This window comes from Trifolium pratense, linkage group LG1 (genome assembly GCF_020283565.1).
Source record: "Trifolium pratense cultivar HEN17-A07 linkage group LG1, ARS_RC_1.1, whole genome shotgun sequence".
NCBI lineage: Eukaryota > Viridiplantae > Streptophyta > Magnoliopsida > Fabales > Fabaceae > Trifolium > Trifolium pratense.
Window position 1 is genome coordinate 2,249,442 of NC_060059.1, and position 24,807 is coordinate 2,274,248.

Genomic DNA, 24,807 nt, shown 5'->3' on the forward strand with positions numbered 1-24,807 from the left:
TTTCAAGGTGATGTTCAAGTCCGAAACAACTATTGTTTTTAACTTTATTTTTTTGATATAGACGAAATGACAAACACTAGTGAAACTCGTACACATAGGTTCGAATTTGGATGGAGATGTCTGGCATACTAATATGTACATTTTTCAGATGAGTTAGCACAAACCTTTTAAATTATACAAATAAATAATTGGTTCAAGTAGTAAAAGTTTTGAACCTTTCATGCATGTTCAAGTGTTTGACATCTGCTCAAGTGAACATGTTTTCCGATCAAAAATATTCAACCATAAATCGTGGTTGAAACTTTGTAAAAATAATTTTTAAATTAGAAAAATTGTAATATGGACCACATCTACAAATAGTCCATCGTAGACCGGTACTTACAAAATATTAAAACTTTCAACAACGACATATGTTCTTATTATTGTTTTAATCGTAAAGACAAAGAAAAGAGACATGACAATTCTGAGTTCAACCACAAAATAAATAGTAAAATTTAGGCAAAGTTGTAACACTTTGGTCCTTTATCTTTCATTTGTGACAATTAAATCCTTTTATCTTTTATAAAATGCACATATACATCCTTTTTCTCATTTTTTATTAAGAAAATGCTGAGATGTCAATCCACATAGGATAATTTTTTTTATATAATTTTTTTGTTGAAATTATAAAAAAAAATCCAGTAAATGTATCAAGGTATGAACATGTTCATCACCACCATCTTCATCTTCTTTCTTAATCCAAAATCAATTTTTAATTAAATACATTCTCCTCAATCTCTTTCTACATTCAAAAATTAAAATCCCCAGATTCTCAATAAACCTTAAAAACCATTAATTTTTTTGTGTCATTTTAAAAAAAATCAAAGTTGTTGAACATGGTGGACCTTGAGCTTATTGAACTCAAAGTTGTTGTTCTGGTGCGTGAGCTTAATTGTAGGAATTGACAAAAATCAAAATTTTACTAACTTTCTAAAAAGAATGTGTCATGTGAATCAAGAAATCCTTAAGTTGGATGTGAGCTCCACCAAAGATTCCACTCAACAGATTTTTAGCGTTTTATTGAAAAATTGGGGATTTTGATTTTTAAGTTTAGAAAGAGATTGAGAAAAACATAAAAGAAAGATTTATGTGTTATTTCGAGATGTATTTGATTAAAAATTGATTTTGAATTAAGTTTGAAGATGGTGATTAAAACAAAAGATTGTCCTATTTGGATTGACAACATTTTTTAAATAAAAAATGAGAGAAATGATGTATAATTTTATAAAAGATAACTAACTTAATTGTGACAAATAAAAGATAAAGAACCAAAATATTATAAATAAATAAGATAAATGACATACAGTATAATTTTACTTAAAACAACAAATTAGTATCATTGAATAATCGAATTCAAACTCTTCCGAATAATTTGGCCGGTCATTATTACTAGTATACTATGTTACAGTACTAGTAAAAATTAGGGTGAAGATACGTCAAATCAAAATTGGGAAAAATAAAGTGAGAATAAGGATAAATGCAAATTGACTCCGGAAGAAGAGAAAAGTAAGTTTGGAAAAAAGTGCATTATTCATAAGATTTCCAATTTGAGCCAAATTTTGTACAGAATTAGCATTTTCAAGATATGATATGAGATAGATACATACACACACAAACTTCTTCTTCTGATTCTGATTTCTGATTTCTGACACACACAAGCTGCACCAGCCTGCAGCTATATATATTGCTTTGCTACAGTATCCAAAATATCATCAAAACAAACCCACCAACCAAACACTATACTACCACTGCACTGCACTGCTTCCATGGTTTAACCAAAGCCAAGAGGTTCCTTTCAACCAAAGATTTTTTAGTACTTTAAATAATAAGGGTCATGCTAACCGGTGCCCCTGGAGCACTGGTTAAGGAAACTAAAAAAAAGAAATTTTAAAATTAAAAATAACACTTTTTAGATTTTCGAGGTGTTAACTGCATAAATTTCAATATGATATTACTATATTTGGTTCCTTAAACAGTGCCTTTCTTTCTTTTTCTGAAACTTTGAATTCCTAAACTTTTCAGCTTTTAGCTTTTCGAGTTGTCGAACTCTATCAGCCAATTGAGACATATCTCTTAAGTATTGAGTATCTAATTTCTTTCTAATCGAATAATCTAAGCCACCAGCAGCTATTTCGACAAGTTCATGTTCAGGTACTTGAGTAAAACACCTAGCTTTAAGCAATCTAAATCTATTCAAATAATCATCAATAGACTCTTGTGTTTTACGCTTGACACTGGCCAATTCCTTGAGACTTATCTTAGTTTGGCCCATGTAAAATTGCTCATGGAACAATCTTTCAAGTTGTGTCCAAGTATGAATCGAATTAGGTGGCAAAGTTGTAAACCATGTAAAGGCATTTTTAGTTAGAGAATTAGGAAAATATTTCATTCTTAAATTCTCATTGTTTGCCAAATTACCAGACTCAGCTAAGAACCTAGCAATGTGTTCGACTGTAGACTCACTGGTATCTCCAGCAAACTTAGTATATTTAGGGACTTTCCAACCCCTTGGTAACTCAGTTTGTAACACATACTCAGACAAAGCAGAGACAAAATTTGGCCTTCGATAGCCCAAATTAAGGCCATTCTGAGTCAAAATTGTCTCAACCAAATTTGTTAAATTATTATGTCCAGCAAAATTATTATTTTGGACATTTCGAACTATCTCATCAGCATCCTGATTTCGATTTACTAACACTACTTGTGGTGCTTGATTAACTTCGTTTTGATATTGAGGTTCCTCAGGTACCACATGTGTTTGACCTTGGTTAAATGTTTGTTCCTGAGCCACAAATGGCTGACCATGATTTTGGGGGGTAGCAGACATTGCTGGCATTATCATTTGTGGGGGTTGATGATTTAACGTAGTGTTTAGACTTTAGACACATACATAAAAAAAAATACTTATTTCAATAAGAAAAATTAAGTTCTCACTCAAAATCCAAGTAAGAAGTGTAGAAAAATTAGTTCATAACCATCATTGTATAACTAACCACTCATTAACAAATGCAGCTTCATATCCGGTAAAAGGTGATTAAATAATTATTAGGACAAGATTTGCATACAATATTTTAGATGCAGTTTTGTTGTTTCTCTCAGACGGTTTTTAGAATCGATGTCATTTTCCATCACATATGCGATGATGAAAAAAAAATTGGGCATTTACAATCATATTCAATTTTGTGGGGTGAAAATTCTAAAATTTATAAAATTAGAAAGAACAAACTATAACCAGTACCCTTAACTTTTCCCAGTTCCCACCACCATGTGAAAAAAATTACCCTTCCCCACCATAGACGTCAGCATTGACTCAATCAACCTTTATTTATAGGTCACATTTAACATGAGAAAGTTGTACAAGATGCAGCAGCATATTAACTTATTTGTTTGTTCTGATTCATCATGCTACTTACTTGACATCATTTCTACATCGTATAAAGTTGTACAACATGCAGCATATTAATGTGCTGAAACTGAAAGTGATGGAGGCTGTTGCTACAGTACAAGAGATCAGAGAGGGGGAAAAGGTGGTGGAGCACAGAGAAGAGACCCGAGAAAGGGGTCTGTGTTAATTAGAGAGCAACTTTATTATAAACTGGTACTATAAAACTTCAAGTTATTATGCTCTTGATGGTCACCCAAAAAAATGTAGTACATTCAAAGTGTTGGTTGGAAAAATTTCCTCCTGTTATTTATTCTTGGGGTGGACCAAAAATACAGAATTATGGGTGGAATAGATATGCCGACAACATCACCCCCACAGTAACAGTAATAACATAGTAAATTTCAAATAGATATATTATCACATTTTACTCTATACCACCAATAGAAACACATCCTACAGAATTTTGTGATAGCATTATATGTTTTTACCAGAGTAACAATCAAGTTGAGACATTTTTTTTACCACACCATAAGAAAATTTCAAATATTCAAGTATTCAAATGCTATTAATTTCCACTATCCAAGACAATAATCCACTTTTCCCTGATACTAGTTCTTTCAAGGAACCTATTATATCCGTAAAAGAAAAGGCTAAAGTTACATAAAAAACATTAACATATGATAAAGAGGCATCATCTGTATTCCGCAGGCAACCGGTAACCTGGCAAAACTACTTTATCTGCTAACATCTTGCCAGTCTTTGGCATAACATGCCAGTGCAAGGTTAAGTTAAATTCTTTACCACGCAAATTGCTTCCCTGGACACAAAAAAAATTACACAATTAAGGCCTAATGAAGTTTAAAGCAACTCAGATTATACACATTCCTTGAAAAGTTGAATACCTGATCAATGAAGCGGTATTTATTTGATGTGGTAATTGTAAATTTTGCGTTCTCTTTCTCCTGAATGATAGCATCCCAGAGGGATATCTGTAAAATGACATCTCAAGAGCCTAAGCAACATATATGATACAACATATACAGAACATGAACAGAGATGCATGTAGCATAACATGCAAAGACACAGTTAACTGAGTGACATTAAATCAGGAATAGCATAAACAAACATTGAGGATGCCACCAAAGCGATAGGAAATTTGAGATCCACCAACCAACTATTACCATACCATGGCTTCCTTCTATCTATTCTCTCTTTATAAAAAGGAGCTGGCGAGTTTTAAATTTAGGGCTATTTACTTTCTAAAATCAATTTTCAGTTTCTAAAGTTTGTGTTGATTTTAAATCGCTAACAAGTAGTTAGAGCGAACAATTGTGATAGAGAAAAGATGAAAGACAAACTAGGAAGAATGCATTTTCCGGAACAATGAAAACTATATTTATTTTTAAAAAATTGTAAAAGAAAATTGCGAGGAAAACATTAGATTTGTATTGTCTTAGTTTATTAGTTGAACTGAAAACAAAAATAAGACACATGGAAGGTAGACGAGCCCTAAGTGTGTATTTCAACTGAAGATGCAAACTAGCTAACTAAACAAATCATACCTGATTCAAGACATGCTTTGGAGTTACATATTCAGCGGCTAAAAATACAAAAACCTGCAAGCAAATAAAAGAAGCAAAACAAGTTTGTTGAAGCCTCAAAACACTAGATATGAGAAACCAAAGCTCATATTAAATTGACAATAAACAAGATATGCAAAATTAGTTTTCATTCTTCCCATCCAGTTTTGTGATATTCAACTTATTTATATACTTTCCAGAAAGCAACAAAAGTGAAAATGCAAAGTGAAGTCATGAACCTGTTTTGTGTTCCACGTGAACAGGGATTGTAAATCTGCTGATATATTCAGTGTCATGCTAACCTGCAAGAATAGAACGGCTCTCATTTCAGATGGAAAAGCATTATGAATTTTAGTAAAATGGTTACGGAGTGAATCAATGTGTTGGAATGCAAGTTACTTCCTGACCGAATAGGCCTATACTATGATACCATTACTTCAGCTCAGATTACAAGCCATTTTCTGTATGGTTATGCACTTATGCAGAAATTTTGTTGACTATAATTGGCAGTTAAAATTAGAAGTATAACAGAGCTCAATCACCCAATTCAAGTCTAGGATACTATCAGCACAGTTGGAGGTTTGACAGTACAATTGGAATTTAAAATTAAGTCTAGGATACTATTAAGCTAGATACGCAAACTGTATAACTGAGCTCCAATCAACCAACTTATTGCCATACCAGTCCTGAATTTCAAATTTTAGGTTGCTTGACAAATTCCAAAGCCTAACCGTACGTGAATATCAAGTCAAACTCGTGATGTATGTTCAAGTGTTTTTTTGACCAAGATGTATGTTCAAGTGTTGAAGTCTACAGAAAGTACCTAAGTTGAAGACGGCATAAATGTTAAACCAGATAAGCTATTGAGATAAACATTTTCGCTGAGAGTTTTGTTATCCCTAAATACTGTATGTCTGCATAACCTGAGGTCAGCTAGAGTATAGCTAACTATGGACCTTGAGGACCAAATCTTGACTTTGAAAGCTTTATTAGTGACTTAGATACACAACTATCATACCAGAAATTTTGGTCAAGGGACAAGTATAATTCAGGTTGGCTCCAAAATTGCAATTTAACACTAAAAAGAAATTCAATTGGGGTATATTGTAGAAGTCGCGCCCGTAAAAGGAGTTTGGATCTGACATTTGGTACACAAATTTTATATGTTAACGGACCCTATCTAGATAAATACAATCAAACAAACTTTGGATCTAAATGGAAGGTTTAGTGAAATCAAGGAAGGATAACAGAAATCCAACTAAGTGGAAGGTTTGGTGAATCAAGGATAAGTAAGATGCTAAAGATCTATTTTGCCGCTATTTGCAGCCGCTACAACTGCTACTGAAAAATGTGGATAGTTAGTGTTTAGTGTCGCACAATGGGCCATTTCCACTTGGCTATAGCTTTGCTATTCGCAACAAAACAACCAATATGAGGGTTTAAGGTGGAATTTAACCATAACCTATGAACATAAAAAATTCAAATTTGTACTCAAATCACAGTAAATGTGAGCAAAAGATCCGACCATATGTTACTTGGTGTATGTTTCTATTCTAATAGTAGAGAAGGACAACGATGACATTTCCCCGATTCATTCTGTTCAGATTTCATTTCCTTGTACACATACACACCTCCCCCTTTTAATTATTCACGAAAACCATCTACCAAGTAGTCCTAATATAATCAACTAAACTGATTCAGGTCCATCAAATTCTCGCTTCATTAGGATTCTCTCAAAACTAACGTTTCCTCTTATTTTCTCTTTCACTACATTCCCTTCTCAATATCATTCCAGCACATCACAATATGAATTGGATTTCTATCTATTACTCTCTAAGTATGAAACTTATTACTCCTACACACAAATAATCTCGTAAATAGAGAGAAAATAAACAAATAAACTAAAACAACAACAACCGGAAACAATTATTTTGGTCCTTAAATGCCTGAAGCGATATCACAACAGTTCTGAATAAATCAAAATTACAAAAATAAAATAAAAAATAAAGCCACTAGGTTTGGTCTAGTGGCGATGGGTTTGGATATTATACATGAGTTTCTGAGTTCGATCCCCAAAAAAAAATTACAAAAAATTACATAAATTGTTCCAATAGTCGCAAATGCATCAAAATTACAAAAACATGCACAGATGCGCGCCTTTCATTAGTTTCATCCTCAAATATTATAAAATTACTAACAAAATCACACTTGTAATTTGAATACACTCACTTTTAGGTCTCAAAATCACAGTTACTTTACCTAAAAAAACAAAATCACTGTCTAACAAAGAAAACTAATACCGTAAATCAATTTTACTCTAAAGAAACGAAACATGTCAAAATCAATTCTACAGATCTAGAATCAATTTTCAATTCATGATGATTGATGAATGAATTACCTCATCATTGCCGTTAGGCTGTTTCTGAAACCAGTTGACCTTTAAAACCTACATGAAAAGAGAAATTCAAGAACGATTGGTTATTGAAAGTTAACGAGAAATAGTAGAATGAGAAAGAGTTTTTGAGAGTACCTGAACTTGAACAGAAGGAGATGGAGAATTGAATGAATCAGTGAAAGAGGCGAGAGCACACATGAAACCAAGAATTGTAACGGCAAAGGTAAACAATGCATTCGCTCTGTAACCGAATGAATGCATTTTGATTATTGATTATTATTCAATTTTGCACTTTCTCTGTGAGAAGAGAAACGAAAATTTCAGAAAAAGAGAGAGAAAGGGTTTAAGAAGAAGAAGAGCAACAAAGTGTAATGACGGAGCGATGAAACGATACTCGTCTCTGATTGGATACAACACGCATTCGGTGGGGTCTTATTGGATTTATTACAAAAAAAAACTTACCATAAGAAATTAAGAATATTCAAAAAATTGATTTTTCTTTTGGGTCAAATTGATTTTTTTTTGTAATGACCAATTTCAATTAAAAAAATGATTTTTTGTTTTGTGAAAATAAGCTATAATAATAGCTGAAAAGCTAGTAAAATAGAATTAAAGTGTTTGACAAAATTAACCGTTGTAAATATAAATGACAAAAAAGTACATGATTGTGTGTTGTAGTGAATAGTTATTATATTTTTTCAAAAACAAATAAAGAAATAATAAGATAAAAATAATAAGGGTAAAGATAGAATAAAATGTAAAAAACGATAAGCTGAAACGCTACTTGAAATATCATATCAAAAAAAGCTATAAGCTAATTAAAGAAACTAGTTATCAAACACCTCTCATTTTTTTAAACAAGCTTATAAACTAGTACAATAAACTATGGCTCTGTTTGGTACGTCCAATAAGCTAGCTTATAGCTTATTGGACTAGCTTATAAGCTTGTTTGATATAAAATGACAAGTGTTTGGTAACGAGCTTCTCTAACTAGCTTATAGCGTTTTTTGATAAGCTATTTCAACTAGCGTTTGAGCTTATAGCTTTTTACGGTTATCCCATTTTTATCCTTATCATTTTTGTTTTATTATTTCTTTATTTTTTTAAAAAAATATAATAACTACCCACTTATGTCAAAAAAATAAAAATAACTACCCACTATTATGTACTTTTATGTCATTTTGTATTTATAACAGCTAATTTTGCCAAACACTTTAATTTTATTCTACTAGCTTTTCAGCTATAAGCTATCAGCTATTAGCTATACGCTATAAGCTAGCTTTTCAGCTATAAGCTAACTTTGAAGCTATAAGCTAGCTTATAGCTTATTTTTACCAAACAGAACCTATAAGTTATCTTATTGGACTTACCAAACAGACACGTTGGAGTTTAGACCTTGAACATAGTATCTGACCTAACAATTTTGATATTTTTTTATCAATTGAGTAAGGACTTGCGGATAATTTTTAAATAATATTTATCACTCAGTTTACGAATAAAAGAATGTGAGGGAAGAGAAGATTATGGTAGTTAAAAGCTAAATTCTTAAGTCTTCGTTCATGGTAGTTAAAAGTTTAAAATCTTTGAGGTCATCATAAAGAAATTGGTGAAATGCGAGTTCCATTAGACTCTTTAGAAATAAAATAAAATAGTAAAAGCTCGAAAACTACAACATGCAAGAGAAAAATAATTTCATACTCCATTAGATTTAGAACACTACTTTAGGGTAATTATTTTTTAAAAAAATGATTTTTTATTTTTGAAATTTTCTAATGCTCAAATTTATCAATATGTACATATGCATCTTTCACCTTTTTCATTTTAACCAAAAGTCATTTCTTTAATTTAAATAAATATTTAAATTTATTGGTATTAATAAGTTTTTTATAGTTAAAATAATTTTCACTTAATCCAGCTTTCTCTCCCACCATTAATAAGTTTTTTATAGTTAAAATAATTTTAACCAATGTTTATAAAATATCATATTTCTATCAATGTATGGTTAACATTTTAACTCAACTTAAGTATTTGTATCATAAGATATAAGTATTTTCGCATAAGTGAGTTTTGAACCAAGGACCTGACATATTTATTAAAACAAGTCTCAACCACTTGGCTATGCATGTCTATTAAAAGAGGTGCAACACAAGGACTTCCCAGGAGGTCACCCATCCTAGTACTACTCTCGCCCAAGCACGCTTAACTGCGGAGTTCTGATGGGATCCTGACATAAGATATAAGTATTTATTTATTTTTTTTTTTTTTTTTTTGGTAGAGAAGATATAAGATATAAGTATTTATATCATAAGATAAGATAAACCCAAATTAACTCTTCTAAATGCTAACTTAACTAGGACTGTGTTTATGCCCTTTGATCAGGTTTAAAGTTTAAACTAAAGCATGGCAAGCATAATCAATTAAGAAAAATCCCAAAGGAATATTCTCTGTATTGAAATGAAATAAATTATCTAATAATCAGCCAAAAATGTCTTCAGTAATGAATGATTCCTCCTCAGTATCAATACATGTTTCTGAAGGTATCTGAAGTGATTCATAGTTTAGTTGTCTAGAAGCTTCATACAAAGCTATGCCAACACTTACTGATAGATTCAAACACCTTACATATGTTTCAACCATTGGGATCTTAATAGTCCCACCACCATATGGTTCAGTTTTGCAATCTAACAATGCTTCTGGTGGAAGACCAGTAGTCTCCGCGCCAAATAACAGATAATCGCCTTTTCTGTATGAAAAATCCTGCAACATACAAAGGAACCATAATCAACGGTCCTTTCACATTTTCCTTATATCGATTTGTTTTTGAAGCAAAGACACATTAAAGGGAACTATGCTATTAAACTTAATGATAAGCAACTTACAGAATGAATTTTTGTTCCCCTCTTTGTAAATGCTAGCAACCGCTTTTCACCCTCCTGTATCAAAATAACAGTACATGTAGAGTCAAGAAAATTATGACAGAGATTCCAGCAATTTAACTTTTAAGATGATAATCATCACCTGTTGTAAAAAATAATCACGAAAACCTTCCCAAGAATCGTGAATTTTAACAACTACGTATCTGCAATTGTGTTAATAAAGGAAACAAATATAAAACAGTAATGGAATTGCGTCAATATCTTTCTTTAAATTTTAGATAAAACGATATTTGATCAGTTGAAACTGTTTGATATACTTGATTTGAAAAGCAACACACTTCAACTAGTAAAACAATATATTTAGAAGTGTAGGGATTAATACGGGTCAAGCATAACTCAATTTGAAATAGACCTCGATAAATTAGGTACTCCCTATGGACTTAAATATAAGCAAAAAGTACATATATTTAGTCTAAATTTAAATTGTATTTTAAGTATGGAGGAAATACTAGAACTACCATGTATGGTAGAAATTAGAAAAGATTTTCAAGAATAGAAGAAGTTATGCAAATGAGATAAAGATTTCAACTTTAAAGAAGCATATATATCCATGGATACGGCCAGTAGTCCAATCCAGCTCGCTTTAGTTTGGTATCATCCACCTTATATCCTAATGGCTGAAAAGATAGAGGAATACAAAGGCTATAATTAGTATTTTGAAGTGTTGTTACATATGAACGCAAAAGTATAGCGGAATTTGAATAAACTGGTATTGTTTCGCAATACAATATTTAGTATAAGATGTTGTCAAATAGCAACAACTATAGTGGCACTACAGCAGAGTTGGAACAAACCGCTATTTTCCGTGATGTGCGATTGACAACACTGGTACTTTGCAACAAACATGAAAGAGAAGACAATCTTATTATCACATGTAAATAATTGTTGGCTAAGAAAGCAAAACTCACCCCAACTAAGTGTAGTCCAACAGCTGACGCTGCACATGTTCTAGCAATGCAGCCAGTGTTTCCTGGAATCTACCAAGAAATAAATATCAGAGAATGCTTCTAGGGATATTGGTTATTCTTTTGAATACATGTCATTGTTAGTGAATTGTGGAAATCGTCAGGAAAATGACATAAACCAGTTTTTCTTGTGATATTGAGTAATGAACTAAAAAGTTTGACAAGTATCCGTATTCTTTTTTAAAGATAAAGGAAACAATCTCTTGCACTTGAATAGTATTTTGGACTACACAACAAAATTCTAAAACAAAATTACCAATGCTGACAGCAAGAAGGTTTTTGTACATGATAAATCATGGATACCATAGTCCAATATGTTTCACACTTTCATCAAGTTTATATATATATATATATATATATATATATATATATATATATTCGAGATAATTAAACATGAATGAAAAGTAGACAAACAACAAATTGTGCCGCTAAACCAACATGTTGATTGTCAGAGCACACGCTTACTTTCCTACGGTAAAGTCCTCAATTCCACAAGTAGAGAAAACTCGAGTCAAGTCTACACAAGCATATTTTCATCCTATCCATCCCAAAGATAGAAAAACATATTGTTGGGTCACGAGGGGGGATCATCCACATTAGGCTCAGAAGAACAACCATACAAGTGAGTTGGACACCACACATTTACTCAAAACCTAAGGCAGACATTAGTTGTTGAATATGTGAGTCATTGTGACTACAATTCCTAAATGTAATAAAATTACAAAGACACCAAACTAACTACCAATTGATACATTCAAGAACTACCATGACAACGCCTCACATTCAAGAAGTCGGATATTGAATATATTAAAATCTGAATTAAATATTATAAAATTGAAGTAGAGAATGTTATACTTATACATACCTGAGGGGAAACAAGTACAACTTGAAGAATCTTGGAATGTGATGATTCATTAATCCCTTGTCCAACACCCTGAGGCAAACTACCTTCTTTGCTGCTTATCTCAGCAGCAGAACCATCTGTAATCACAATTAAACAATAATAATAATAATAATAATAATAATATAAAATTCCTGTCAAAAAAAAAATAATAATATAAAATTAGAATAATTAAAACAATAAAAGCAAATTAGCCACAGAGAGAGAGAGAGAGAGAGAGAGAGAGAGAGAGAGATTATTACTTACTAGTACTGAGAGAGGATTTCAGGGGAGAGAATCGAGGAGGAGGAGGAGGAGAATTGAAGTGAAGTGATAGATTGACGAAAAAGAGAAAGTTTGGATCGAAAATGAAAGCTGTTGAGGGATTTTAGGGCAGAAGTGTCCATTCCCTAACTTCTATCCTATTTGCAGAACGAGAGCGAGCGTCAACGTGTTATGTTATTATTAGACTCAACTTCCAAACTCTATTTCAAGTTTTGTACTGTGCAGTGCTCCCTTCAGTCAACAAGACAAGTTCATAATCCATTTTAATTTTAGAGTGAAAAAACTATTTTCATCCTTCACACAAATAAATGACAGATTTTAAATAGTGACGTGGCAAGTAAAAAATTAAATTTATTTGATGGGGTACTAAAAAAAACATTTAATGCAGAAATTTTAGGGATTAAAACTGCAAAAATAAACCTCAGGAACTAAAAACATAATTAAGCCAAAAATAAAATTTTTATTTTGAAATTTATGTATCGACACACTCTCATAGCTCACCTCATTCAATTTTTGTTTACCTCATTACACTTTAATCAGGCAAAATGGATTTATAGGTTATTTAAGCCCTGCAATGCACGGGTTAGTTTTTGCGTATAAAAATATAAAATAGTTTATAGTATGATATTAATATAAATTTTCTATAGTATTTTAATACTCAATCCATCCCAAAATATAAGCAAAAATGAGTCAAATAAAATTAATGTATTTGGTTAAAGATTTGGACAAAATACATTCACTTTTATTGACGAATTTTTGCTTATATTTTAGGACGAATGAGGTGATAATTAGATAAAAAATTGGAAGAAAAAATGATAAGCTACAAGCTAATTGAAATAGCGTCTGAAAAATAAGCTATAAATTAATAAAATAAAACTATAAGCTCTTTCTGAAAAGACCGTTACCGAACAGGTTTTAACTTGCCAAACATATATAAAAGATAAACTATAAGCTAGTTTTTTTTTTAGTTGCCAAATGGAGCCTAAAGAGTAAGAGAAATGCTAAAGCCTCTAACGTTGGAACTATTGTCCCCCTCTCTTTTTACATTCTCCTCCTCCTACGTTTTCTTCACAAGTTCACATCTCTCTCAAACCTCTCTCCAATTCCATTCAATTTCCACACACCATTATGACCCTTTTCTATCTACTTTACTTCTTGCTATGAAATCTTCATCCTCTGTCTCAATTTGCAGGATCATTCATGCCCATGTGATCAAATCTCATGATTACCGTGATGGGTTCATAGGTGATCAATTGGTATCTTGTTACCTCAAAATGGGTTCCAGCCAAGGTGCACATTTATTGTTTGATGAAATGCCTAACAAAGATATTGTTTCATGGAATTCTTTGGTTTCTGGGTTTTCAAAAAGTGGACAACTTGGTTACTGCTTGAAGGTGTTTTGTAAGATGAAATCTGATACAGAATTGAAATTGAATGAGCTTACTTTTATATCTGTTATACATAGGGGTGTTCATGGTTCATGAACTGCCCTGAACTGAACCATTTATATGGTTCAGTTTATTAACTGAACCACTTTTTATAAAAACCAGTTTATTTCTTAAACCAGTTTCAGTTCAGTTCAGAACCAGTTTAGAACCAGTTTACATCTTTAAACTGGTTTAGTTTCAGTTAACTAGTTTAAAACCAGTTTTTCAATAAAACTAGTTTTAAACCAATTTTTTGGTTTTCGGCCGATTTCTTGAGTTTCCGGCCGATTTCTTGAGTTTTCGGCCGATTTTTGGGGTTTTGGCCGATTTCTTGAGGTTTCGGCCGATTTTTGGATTTTCGGCCGATTTCTTGAGTTTCCGGCCGATTTTTGTGTTTTCGGCCGATTTTTTGGGTTTTCGGCCGATTTTTTGAGTTTTCGGGCGATTTTTGAGTTTTCGGGTGATTTTTGGGGTTTCGGCCGGTTTTTTAAGTTTTCGGCCGATTTTTGGGGTTTCGGCCGATTTCTTGAGTTTTCGGCCGATTTTTGCGGTTTCGGCCGATTTCTTGAGGTTTCGGCCGATTTTTGGGTTTTCGGCCGATTTTTTGAGTTTCGGCCGATTTTTGTGTTTTCGAAAAAAATTAAAAAATAAAAAACAGTTCATAAATTGAAACTGGTTCTGAACTAGTTATAAACTGAATTGTAACTGTTTATTAAAAGTGGTTCAGTTCAAAACTGTATTGAATGGTTCAGTTTAAAATATGGTTCAGTGCAGTTTGAACTACTTTTTGGTTCAGTGCACTGAATTTTTGAACACCCCTAGTTATACAGGCTTGTGTATCTCTTATCATTTATGTTCATTGTTGTGCATTCAAATTGGGTTTGGTGTTTGAGGTGAAGGTTGTTAATGCTCTTGTTAATATGTATGGGAAGTTTGGCTTTGTTGAATCTTCTTTCAAATTGTTTTGTGAAATGCCGGAGAGTGAGAAGAGTATGGTGTCTTGGAATTCAAGTGTTGCAGTTTGTGCTCAAAATGGAATGCCTAATGAAATGAGGCTTTTAACTGTTTTGATATGATTAGCGTTAATGAATTTTTTCCTGATGAAGCCACGATGGTGACTTTGCTTCAAGCTTGTGAAATTTGCCTTTGGGAAGATCGGTAGAGGCTTTACATGGTGTGATTTTTACCTGTGGTCTTGATGGAAATGTAACAATTGTGACTACTCTTTCGAACTTGTACTCAAAGTTAGGGAGATTGAATGATTCTCGCAAGGTATTTTTAGAGATAAGTAAACCTGATAAAGTGGCATGGACTTAATGCTTGCAGGTTATGCGATGCATGGGCGTGGGAAAGAAGCAATCGAGTTCTTCGAAAGGGTTGTTAAGGAAGAAGGAATTAATCCTGATCATGTTACTTTTACTCATTTATTAAGTGCATGTAGCCATTCAGGGCTTGTCATGGAAGGTAAATACTACTTCAAGATCATGTTTGATGTTTACAAAGTTCAACCACGATCGGATCATTATTCATGTATGGTTGATCTTCTCGGTCGTTGTGGTCTACTCAATGAGGCTCATGAACTGATTAAGAACATGCCATTCGAGCCAAATTCTGGAGTCTGGGGTTTCCTTCTTGTTCCAGCGACAAAGCTATTTGTCTGGCCAGGCGCTTCTCTGTGGGCTCTTGGGAAACAGTCTCATCTGGTGGATATCTGGGAATTAGCAAAAAACAGTACCAAAGAGGGACTTAGCGGCAAAGTTCTTGGTGCTTGTAGGGTTCATCGAAACATTGATCTAGGGAAGGAAGCCGCAGAGAATTTGATTGCGTTAGATCCTAGAAACTATATCACGCTGTCGAACATGTATTCTGCTGCAGGTTTGTGGAGTCATGCATCAAAAGTAAGGGCTTTAATGAAGGCTAAAGTTGTTACACAAAATCCCGGATGTAGTTTTATTGAACATGGGAATAAAATCCACCGTTTTGTTGTAGATGATTACACTCACCCTGATTGACATAGAATACATAAAAAGCTAGAAGAGGTTATGAGAAAAATTCAAGAGGTTGGATTTGTGCCCGAAACAGAATCAGTTCCTCATGATGTTAATGAGGAGGTGAAAATGGATATGATCACCAAACATAGTGAGAAAATAGCTCTTGCATATGGACTTTTGGTCAGCAGTGCAGATTCGCCGTTGGTTATAATAAAAAATCTAAGAATATGCCGTGATTGTCACAACGCTGCAAAATTTGTGTCAATGGTAGAGAAGCGTACTATCGTTCTCCGAGATACAAAGCGATTTCACCAGTTCTCAGATGGATTATGTTCGTGCGGTGATTATTGGTAGTGTTCATCATTAGAGAAAGAGTAAACTGAATGTGTTATTCTGAAACAAGTGTACATGAACTACATCAGGTATAGTCTTTTTTTTTTTTGTTGACAAAATCAGGTAAAGTCTTTTTATAGACTCAGAAACTTACACAATTGGTTTAAATAATCCGAACTACCTATGGATGATTGATAATTTCTATATTGTCTTGGAGATGAGCAACTCTTGTAGGAGGTGAAACGTTAGTTAGAACACCAACCACTTGATCTTGAGCAGGTATTTGGCACGAAGTGTAGAGAGAACCTTTTTTCCTTAAAGAAGTGATCAATCAAGCTTCACATATTTGGTTCTGTGGGTGAAAACCACGGAGTTTTAACTGGAGTAAGGGCCAAGCTGCACTATTCATTATCGGTTCAAGAACGAGCTACCAAGGATTGTTTCTCAGAGCAGAAAGATATAATGTTTGGGCCGAGGAAAATGCAATAATCTTAGGTAGATTACGTATCATGTCGACTGTTTGGCCAAAAGCATCACAAAAGGTATATATAATGTTAAGGAGGATACAAATTAGCATGATGGTTAGATAGAATAGCTTTAAACAATAGTAATGTTTTTTTAATAAATAATTAAATTGATTTGGGTTAAAATGAGGAATTGGAAGTACCATCCATGATCCACCTAATAAGAGATAATTTAATAATGCTACTTCACTTCTTGTGATGCTTCTTTTAACCCCCCCTACAACCCTCTCATTAATGTTATTTCTTGCATGCATTAGAAATCTTAGAAATGAAGTATCAATAACCAACTAATATGCAATCATGTTTTGATTTTATTTTATTGTATGTAACTCTCTGTTAGAGCAGTTTGTCGAAGAAAATTACATTTTTTCCTTGATTCATTCATGTGATGGAATGGAATATTTTTTGGATTATGAGGAATTTGTTCCAAAAAATATTCCAATCCATTTCCAAAACATTTGTGACTTTTCCGTTAAAGGTAATATCAATGGATTGGAATGAAGCGGCTGTCTTGGTCTTGATTCATTGAGGATTTGTTCCTAGCCTCCCTGCAAATGAACCAAGACCAAGATAGCCGCTTCATTCCATCATTTGTGACTTTTCCGTTAAAGGTAATATCATCGTGTTTCAACTAAATACACCAAACCGTTGTTAAACAAATTAAATGTGAAACCTTCTTGCCATTCTTACCTTTCCATATCAAATTATTACCTTCAGTGCTCCATCCCTCCGCTTCCTAATCCAATCATTTAAAGATTAAATCCCAAAGCTTTTGACCCTTAATGCAATTGACAAATGAATGGCTTGCTGATGCAATGTTATTAAAATTTCATCAATGATACCAAAGAAACAAAAGACCAACTCGAAAGCATCATCAAGTGCATCAACCGGATAATACGCTAGATCCCCCCCACCAAATAGGAGACTTGGACATAGCTGTCTCGTTTTGCATAGCAGTAACAATTGTTTTGCAGTCCGATGAGTATATTTTAGCAGTTGCAGCTTAATAAGAGGATGTTTGAGGTTAGTAACTAAGTAAATTTTTTTTTATTCAAGTAACTAAGTAAATTAATAAGTATGCTTCATTATTACTCGGTAATTATTTATTGCAATGAAAAACTCAATAATTGTAATTCTATGTGTTATTATGTAAAATGGATATGTGTAAAGTTTGAACTGCAATAATATTTGATTTGGATTATATCATTGATAAAGAAATGTTTCATCATGTTACAAAAAAAGAGTCAGCATATAGTCTGAGATGATATCCTGAAACATAATGTTACATAACTGAAAGCCTTAAAATTGGAATGCTAGCTGTATGCCTAAATGCCTAAGAAACCAAAATAGATGAAACATAGTTCAGCCATGTAGCAGTTGAAATCCATTGTGTTGAAGATGAAGATAGAGTGCATCCATATTATCCTCTAAATTGTTGAAGGCAGGTTTTGCTATTCATGTTACCTGAATGTTAATATGCATTAGAAATGAAAAATTGAATTTTTTTTAATTGTTGATGATAACATTAATAATTATTGAACCGAGAAAGAATTAAATAGAAGCTAACCTGTTTCAAAGATTTTGTAAGACTTCCTTGAAAACTACATTAGTAGTAGTCTTATGCTGTCCATCTTCCTTATCATGGATTAAGATCTTTAATCCCTTCTTGGATTTAACTCTGGACATTGCAACATACAATTGTCCGTGACTAAACACTGATCGTGGTAGATATAAACCAACACTGTCCAAAGACTGTCCTTGTGATTTGTTAATTGTCATAGCAAAGGATACAATTATGGGAAACTGCATTTTAATAAGTTTGAAAGGCCAGGGTGACTCTGAAGGTGACATTTCCATTCTTGGTATGTAGATGATAGCACCAATGTTCTTCCCAGAAATGATCTTTGCCTCCAGTACATGTTCACCAAGTTTTGTTAGTTAGTCTGGTACAGTTGCATGACCCTTCAGATTGGTCCAAGTTTCTTAGAGGCATAATTGGTGTTCCAACCTTTAACACTATTTTGTGATTTGGAACGGCAGAACATCTCAAAGAACTTAGGAATTCAGTAGTAACAACATCAAATGCTTCACTATGAGCAGCTTCAGTTCGGTCAATAGAATCAGCGCTTGAATATTCTGCCGTTTCTCCTAAAAAATGTTAAACATATGAAAAGAAAATGAAACAATTCATTTATATTGATATTATGAGACTTAAAAAACAAAGAAAAATTTCGATGTATAATTACCTGGAAGCAAATTAAGGACTTAATTATTGATATGATCCACAATTTCAATAGTTGACGCCAAAATTGCTCTTGATTGTAAAAAATCAGGACGCTGATAATTTTGCAACAAATAAGGATATGTACTCTCAACTATTGCTTTGATGGGATCTTTATAATCAGTAATCAAAAGTTCATATGGAATGTCAATATCATTTGGTTCAGATAACTTTCCTTCTCCAACTTTTAATAGCCATTCAGAGAATTCTGAGATTTCACTATTATGAGCTGAGTTTGTCGAACTTTGAAGCCGCATATTTTTGGTGAGTGTTAGTACCTCACATTCATCCCAAATTTTGAAGCATTAATTGAAGAGTGAATGATATCCGATTGACTTCCTCTTGGCACAACAGGGTAGTATTTGTCTAAAGTCACCTCCAAAAACCACAACTTTGCCTTCAAATACTGCATCTTTTAAAGTTGTATCCAAAGCTTCAAAACAATACCTGTGAGCCATCGGGGCTTCATCCCAAATTATTAACTTTGTTTGTTTTAGTAAACCTGCAAGTTCGTCTTTATGATCTATGTTGCATGTTGAGTTTTCAAGTGTTCGAACAGGTATCTTGAACTTGGAGTGGGCAGTTCTTCCTCCTGGCAATAATAAAGAAGCTATTCCACTTGTGGCAACCATCAACACAATTTTTTTCTGTGCACGCAAAGCCGACGCAAGAGTTATCCACATAAAGGTTTTTCCAGTGCCACCATAACCATGTCAGAAGAAAACACCTCCCTCTTGTCTATTAACTGCATCAATGATTTTTTCATAAATGGCCTTCTGTTCATCTGTTAATAGAATAAAATGGTATCATGAAACAAAATGATGATTGCCATTGATATTTTTAATTTGAATGAAAATGTGTCTGGAGAATTGAGTAGGAAAGATGTGTAACCTGTGAGTGAAGCGTACAATTTATTAAACTGAATGAGTTGTTCTGCAGCATTATAGTCTTTCTCATCATAAATGAGGTGATTCCCTAATGTTTCTGTGACATAACCATTTGGATATGGCATAGTTGGAAAATCCTTTAAACTTTTACGGTTTGCTTGCAAACTTTTCTCAATTTCCAGCAGTGTTAGATTATCAATCTCTTCTTCAGTAAGTTCAAGAGTTGAAAGTAGTTAAAATAGTTGAATAAAAATTTGACAGAATAAAAGATGTGTTAAAAAATCTAATTAACATTGGAATAGTAGGTAATGACCTCTGTTATTTGCAGACGTCTTTGATTTTAGAGAATTCCATCTGCTAACCGATGCTTAGTCTTATTCCACACATGTCTTGGACGATCCATTGTAGTTGCAAGTAACTAAGTCACAAATAATTTTCTTAGGAACACACCTAATCCCCATTTGTGTGCTTCCTTTATAGCTTCAATGTATTCTTTGTCATCCTCTTAAAACCCTGAAGCAAAACATGCATCTCTATAAGAATCATATTGTGTTCCTTTGATTGTTCTGATGTCTTCATAGCATGTAGGACCTTGAACAACTGTAAGCATCATCCTCAAATAGTAAAGTTCCCCCTTACTTGGCGTGTATAACCTCTTTTTCTGGGTTTCCATTCCCATGTCTGTCTGACATAAAGAAAGTGTCCTACAAAAGCACTATAAGTCAAAGTCCTTGCATGTGGATATTTTTTGTTTGCTTCTAACCAAGCAGTGAACATCGACTCAGTCACACTTGGTTTCAGGAGGATATCATCTATTCGATCTGAATCAGACAAGTAGATTGAGTGCTCTCCAAGTAAGTGAAAATATAGTCGTTCAACCGCAGGCTTTCTTCCGTGGATCGGAGAAGAGAAAATCCTCCAACATGCCTCACATGGAGAAATATAGCTACAATCAAGGTACTATTTAACATCAACTTGTTGAATTGGTTGTTGATTTTCAGTGTGTGATCTTGTGATAGTAGCAGTAATTCTATCATAACCTTTGTTGATGGACTTAAATAAGTACTTGATTGAAGTAGTTTGGTTACACCATTTCATGTTGATGTGAGCTTGGAATTTTAACAATTTTTTATTGTAAGGAACGACATGACGATTGTCAAGAGAGATACCATTTTTTTCAATTGTTTTCCAATCTGGCCTTCTTCTATAAACTGGAAAACCATCTTTATCTACAACTGTTGTTGCTTCAAAATTCTTTGGAAAATATTTGGAACATTTGCCATTCGTCATGCATGGTGAATCGGTGATGAAACACGGCTTCGTCCACACGGGCCATGAATCATGTGGCACTGACTAAGTTATACAATTCAGATTCGGTATCTGGATCTGGAATCTCAGCTGAGATGATGTTGTCAATGTCATTAGGAGTAGGGTATTTGCTTGATGGATGTAAAAAAATGAGCATGAGGTAAGGTAACCCTCTTTTTTGGAATTCAATGGTTTACATATCTGAAAATTTGGAAATAGTTAGTTCCAAATGCAATGTAAACTGAAATGTTATAATTATAAACATAAGTTATGAAGTATAGTTAAAAAAAGCACTTACATGCGAAAACTTTTCCCAATAGATGTTTTTTGGTCAAATCCCACATGAACTCATGAAACTTAATTTTAAAAACTCTAGAAATGATATCAGGCTGATCTTGAGGTTTCAAATTACTGTTGGCAAGCAATCTGCGTATTTCAGGCCAATTTGGATTGCAAGTAAAAGTTATGAATAAATCTGGAAAACCAACTGCAGATGATATAGCCATTCCATCAAAATACAATCCATCCATGTATCTTTTACCACCAACAAAAGTTGAAGGTAAAATAACTCTCCCATTTTTCCTCCACTATTGGTTTCATCATTCAATTTCCGATATTTGGCAACTCTGAGTTTGGATTGATTATTTGTGATCCAAGACAATCTTTCGGATTCCATCATTGTATATCCATCTACCAAGAATTGTTGAAAAAATCTTCGGGAAGATAACAAAGTCGGAGCCTCATTTTGTCTACTCTGGATTCTAAAAGATAACCAATCCATGATTGTTAAACGGTTTCTCTTGGTTATTTCAACATCAGGTTCCTCTCGAAGTTTAGTTCCACGTCTAAAACCGTCTTCTCCATAAGGAAAGATGAGAGGATACTGATATGCTAGATAAGCCGGATGAAACTCATCAATTCTTTTAAGTCGACAGATTGCCTTTCCAAAATAATATCTCTGCAGCTTGCATAATCAACATCACCGACAATTGGTGCTGAAACTTCAGAAAAAGTTGGTTGATTGTATATTCTTCCATCAGTAGTTCTTTCAAAAAGAAGCTTAAGTCTAAGATCGTTGGAGTGATTTTCTTCCAATCGATCACGTGCCATTCTAAACCCCTTTGAATTTCCTTCAATTTTTGCACAGTTTGTGGAGATGTCATTGGTAGTGCTGTATAATATCATTAAATAAAGGAAAAGTTAATAAATGATTTAGTAGGCTTGCAGTAAATAAATGTTTATACTATCATAAGGAGATATGCAACAAAGTTAAACCTGAAGCCCTGCATTCTGTTATTGATCTCATTGTCAGTGTCATAAATATAAAGTTGTGCAAACTTTGGTGACTGTCCAGGTAAAGGTAACAAACTTCCCATTCGGTGACATGTTTGTCCTTGGATCCATATAGTTGGTGGCCCTCTACCTTTTTGAATGTGTTATCAATCTTCATTCCAGGAGATGTGAATGCAAACATTGAGTTATAAATTCTGATATTCTGTTGAAATTTTTTACTCTCGGCAGAATTTTGATCAAACAATAATTGTCTAAGAACATCAGGTGGTTCGATTAGCAATGGTAACTGAAATTTTCCATTATTACTACACATTTGGAAATGAGGAGTTGTTGTGTCTGTACTTTTACCTTTTCTTTCTTGATACCACATGGCTGCTCCACAAGCGTTGCAGTCCCAATTTGGATCACCAATATCAGAATAACCTATTAAAAAATTTGATAAAAGAAACATCTTATATGTATAATAACTTATGGATTGTATAAGTATATAGTAGCTATATTTAAAATTGAAATTGGTGAATTCATTAAAATCTGGAATGAATTGAACCTTCATCTTGAACATTGTTGTCATTATTAGTAGGGTGTTGATCCTCCTCATCCGAACTGGATGCAGTACTATAATCCATATAATTATCTTCTGATTCACTTTGTGATGAAGTAGAATTGTCAGAATTGGCGTCAAAGTCTAAGTTCAAATCAGGAACTTTTCTTTTTTGTTTGGCACATTTGAAAGTTGGAGTCAAAAGTTTCCTTGTTATTGTCATTTAAAATTGAGAAAACAGGTAATATTAATTAATTATAATAATAATAATCCACACTGATATAGTTTGTGTAATTGTCATCAATAGTTGAACTTAGTTGAAATTAGTTCATAAAGTTGACTACGATCGGACAAGTAGTTGACTGGATGGATATGGTTTCAAGATTGTCTGGTTTGCTTAAGGAAGTGATGATGGATGTTTGTTGCGAGTATATATGATAGTGTGAGTTAGGTATCGATAGCAACTCTAGGCATGTGTGTTCACATCAATATTTTTCATCACATGTTCCTATAGAAACTTTACTTAATTGGAACTCTATACTAATATTATAGATAAAAATGTTCAAATCTGAATCTGAAGTGCTATGAAAGTTCATTGGCAATGTTATAGATAAAAAGTTGAATGTTGAAGACAGAAAATGTATAGGTTGAAGAAGATAGTAATGCAGCAGGTATTTTAAAAAGATTTGAAATTACTAATCTGTTCAAAATGTAGTAGATCTATATGTAGCTAGATAATAAATTATTGTGGTAAGTGAAACTACTAAGAAGGTGATGAAAGCGCTAATTTTGATTTCATCAAGCTTACTTACACAAATAATTGATTTCCATGGTTGTAAGAAGGTGATGAAAGCGCTAATTTTTTTAACAAGTGTTTCAAATCACAAGATCTTAGATAAACATGGTCACCACAAGAAGTGGTAAGTTTTCTTTGAATTTCTGTTGAAAATATTGTTGCTTAGTTGTCATATTTATTAGGATTTGTTTCCCTATTTTTTAGGAGTTGTTACAAGGATTTAGGTGGTTAAATTACAGATTTTTTTAAATTATAGTAACAAATCAAGACTACTATGAGAACATATGCTTAAGTTTTAATCTAAGTTTTAAAAATTCTTAGTTTAATTGCTAAAAACTTTTGAAAAAAATGGCTATGATATCTGAAAGTTGATAAATATGAGACACAAATTATTTCACAAGGTCACATATATGAGTGAAAGTAACCAATTTCAAATTCACATTGCTTTGATTTTTTTTTATAGAATTGTCAATTACTCTTAGTGTGATCATTATGAAAAATGCTTGCATGGACCAAACAAATTTGAATCCAATTTGGTCACACTCACATAACAACACATATCATTTAATTATTTTAAAATACACATTATTTAATTATTTTCTCTTTTTACCTTTTCCTCAATTATGTGTGTGTGACCAAATTTGGTCCAAATTTTTTTAGTCCATGCAAGTATTTCTCGATCATTATTACCTATATAGAATGAACAAAATAAAGACTAGAATCAAAACAATGGATGCTTTATGGTCTGTTTTCATTACTTCCCGATTCATTGTTCGCAGTGGATAACTTATGCTCGTAGTGGTTGTGATTGTAGGAGGCATTCTATCTATTTTTTGTTGAATTTGTAATTTGTTAGGTTAGTCTTTTTCAGTAGAGATAGTTTATTTAGATTAGCTTTTTTGTTGAATATTGTTGCCTATATATGTTGTCGAATGATCTGTTGTGATTATTAGCTTCTACT

The 24,807-nt window shown here is 32.9% G+C and overlaps 2 protein-coding genes and 3 pseudogenes across 2 annotated transcripts; 1 reads left to right on the top strand and 4 right to left on the bottom strand.

Annotated features, from left to right (window-relative positions):
- Positions 1-1,776: 1,776 nt before the first annotated feature.
- On the bottom strand, positions 1,777-2,866 carry LOC123911203. The gene is made up of 2 exons (XM_045962575.1): positions 2,019-2,866; positions 1,777-1,831 (listed from the first exon to the last, which is right to left on the bottom strand). Exons 1-2 carry the CDS (start codon positions 2,864-2,866, stop codon positions 1,777-1,779), a joined length of 903 nt encoding a protein of 300 aa, XP_045818531.1.
- Positions 2,867-3,878: 1,012 nt separating this feature from the next.
- LOC123900039 (signal peptidase complex subunit 3B-like) lies at positions 3,879-7,796 on the bottom strand. The gene is made up of 6 exons (XM_045951342.1): positions 7,535-7,796; positions 7,403-7,450; positions 5,244-5,306; positions 4,987-5,040; positions 4,327-4,413; positions 3,879-4,241 (listed from the first exon to the last, which is right to left on the bottom strand). Exons 1-6 carry the CDS (start codon positions 7,658-7,660, stop codon positions 4,116-4,118), a joined length of 504 nt encoding a protein of 167 aa, XP_045807298.1. The 5' UTR covers positions 7,661-7,796; the 3' UTR covers positions 3,879-4,115.
- A 1,928-nt stretch (positions 7,797-9,724) lies between these two features.
- Positions 9,725-12,716, bottom strand: LOC123900048 (annotated as a pseudogene).
- Positions 12,717-13,453: 737 nt separating this feature from the next.
- Positions 13,454-17,231, top strand: LOC123900067 (annotated as a pseudogene).
- Positions 17,232-17,822: 591 nt separating this feature from the next.
- On the bottom strand, positions 17,823-24,035 carry LOC123900058 (annotated as a pseudogene).
- Between the last annotated feature and the right edge of the window lie 772 nt (positions 24,036-24,807).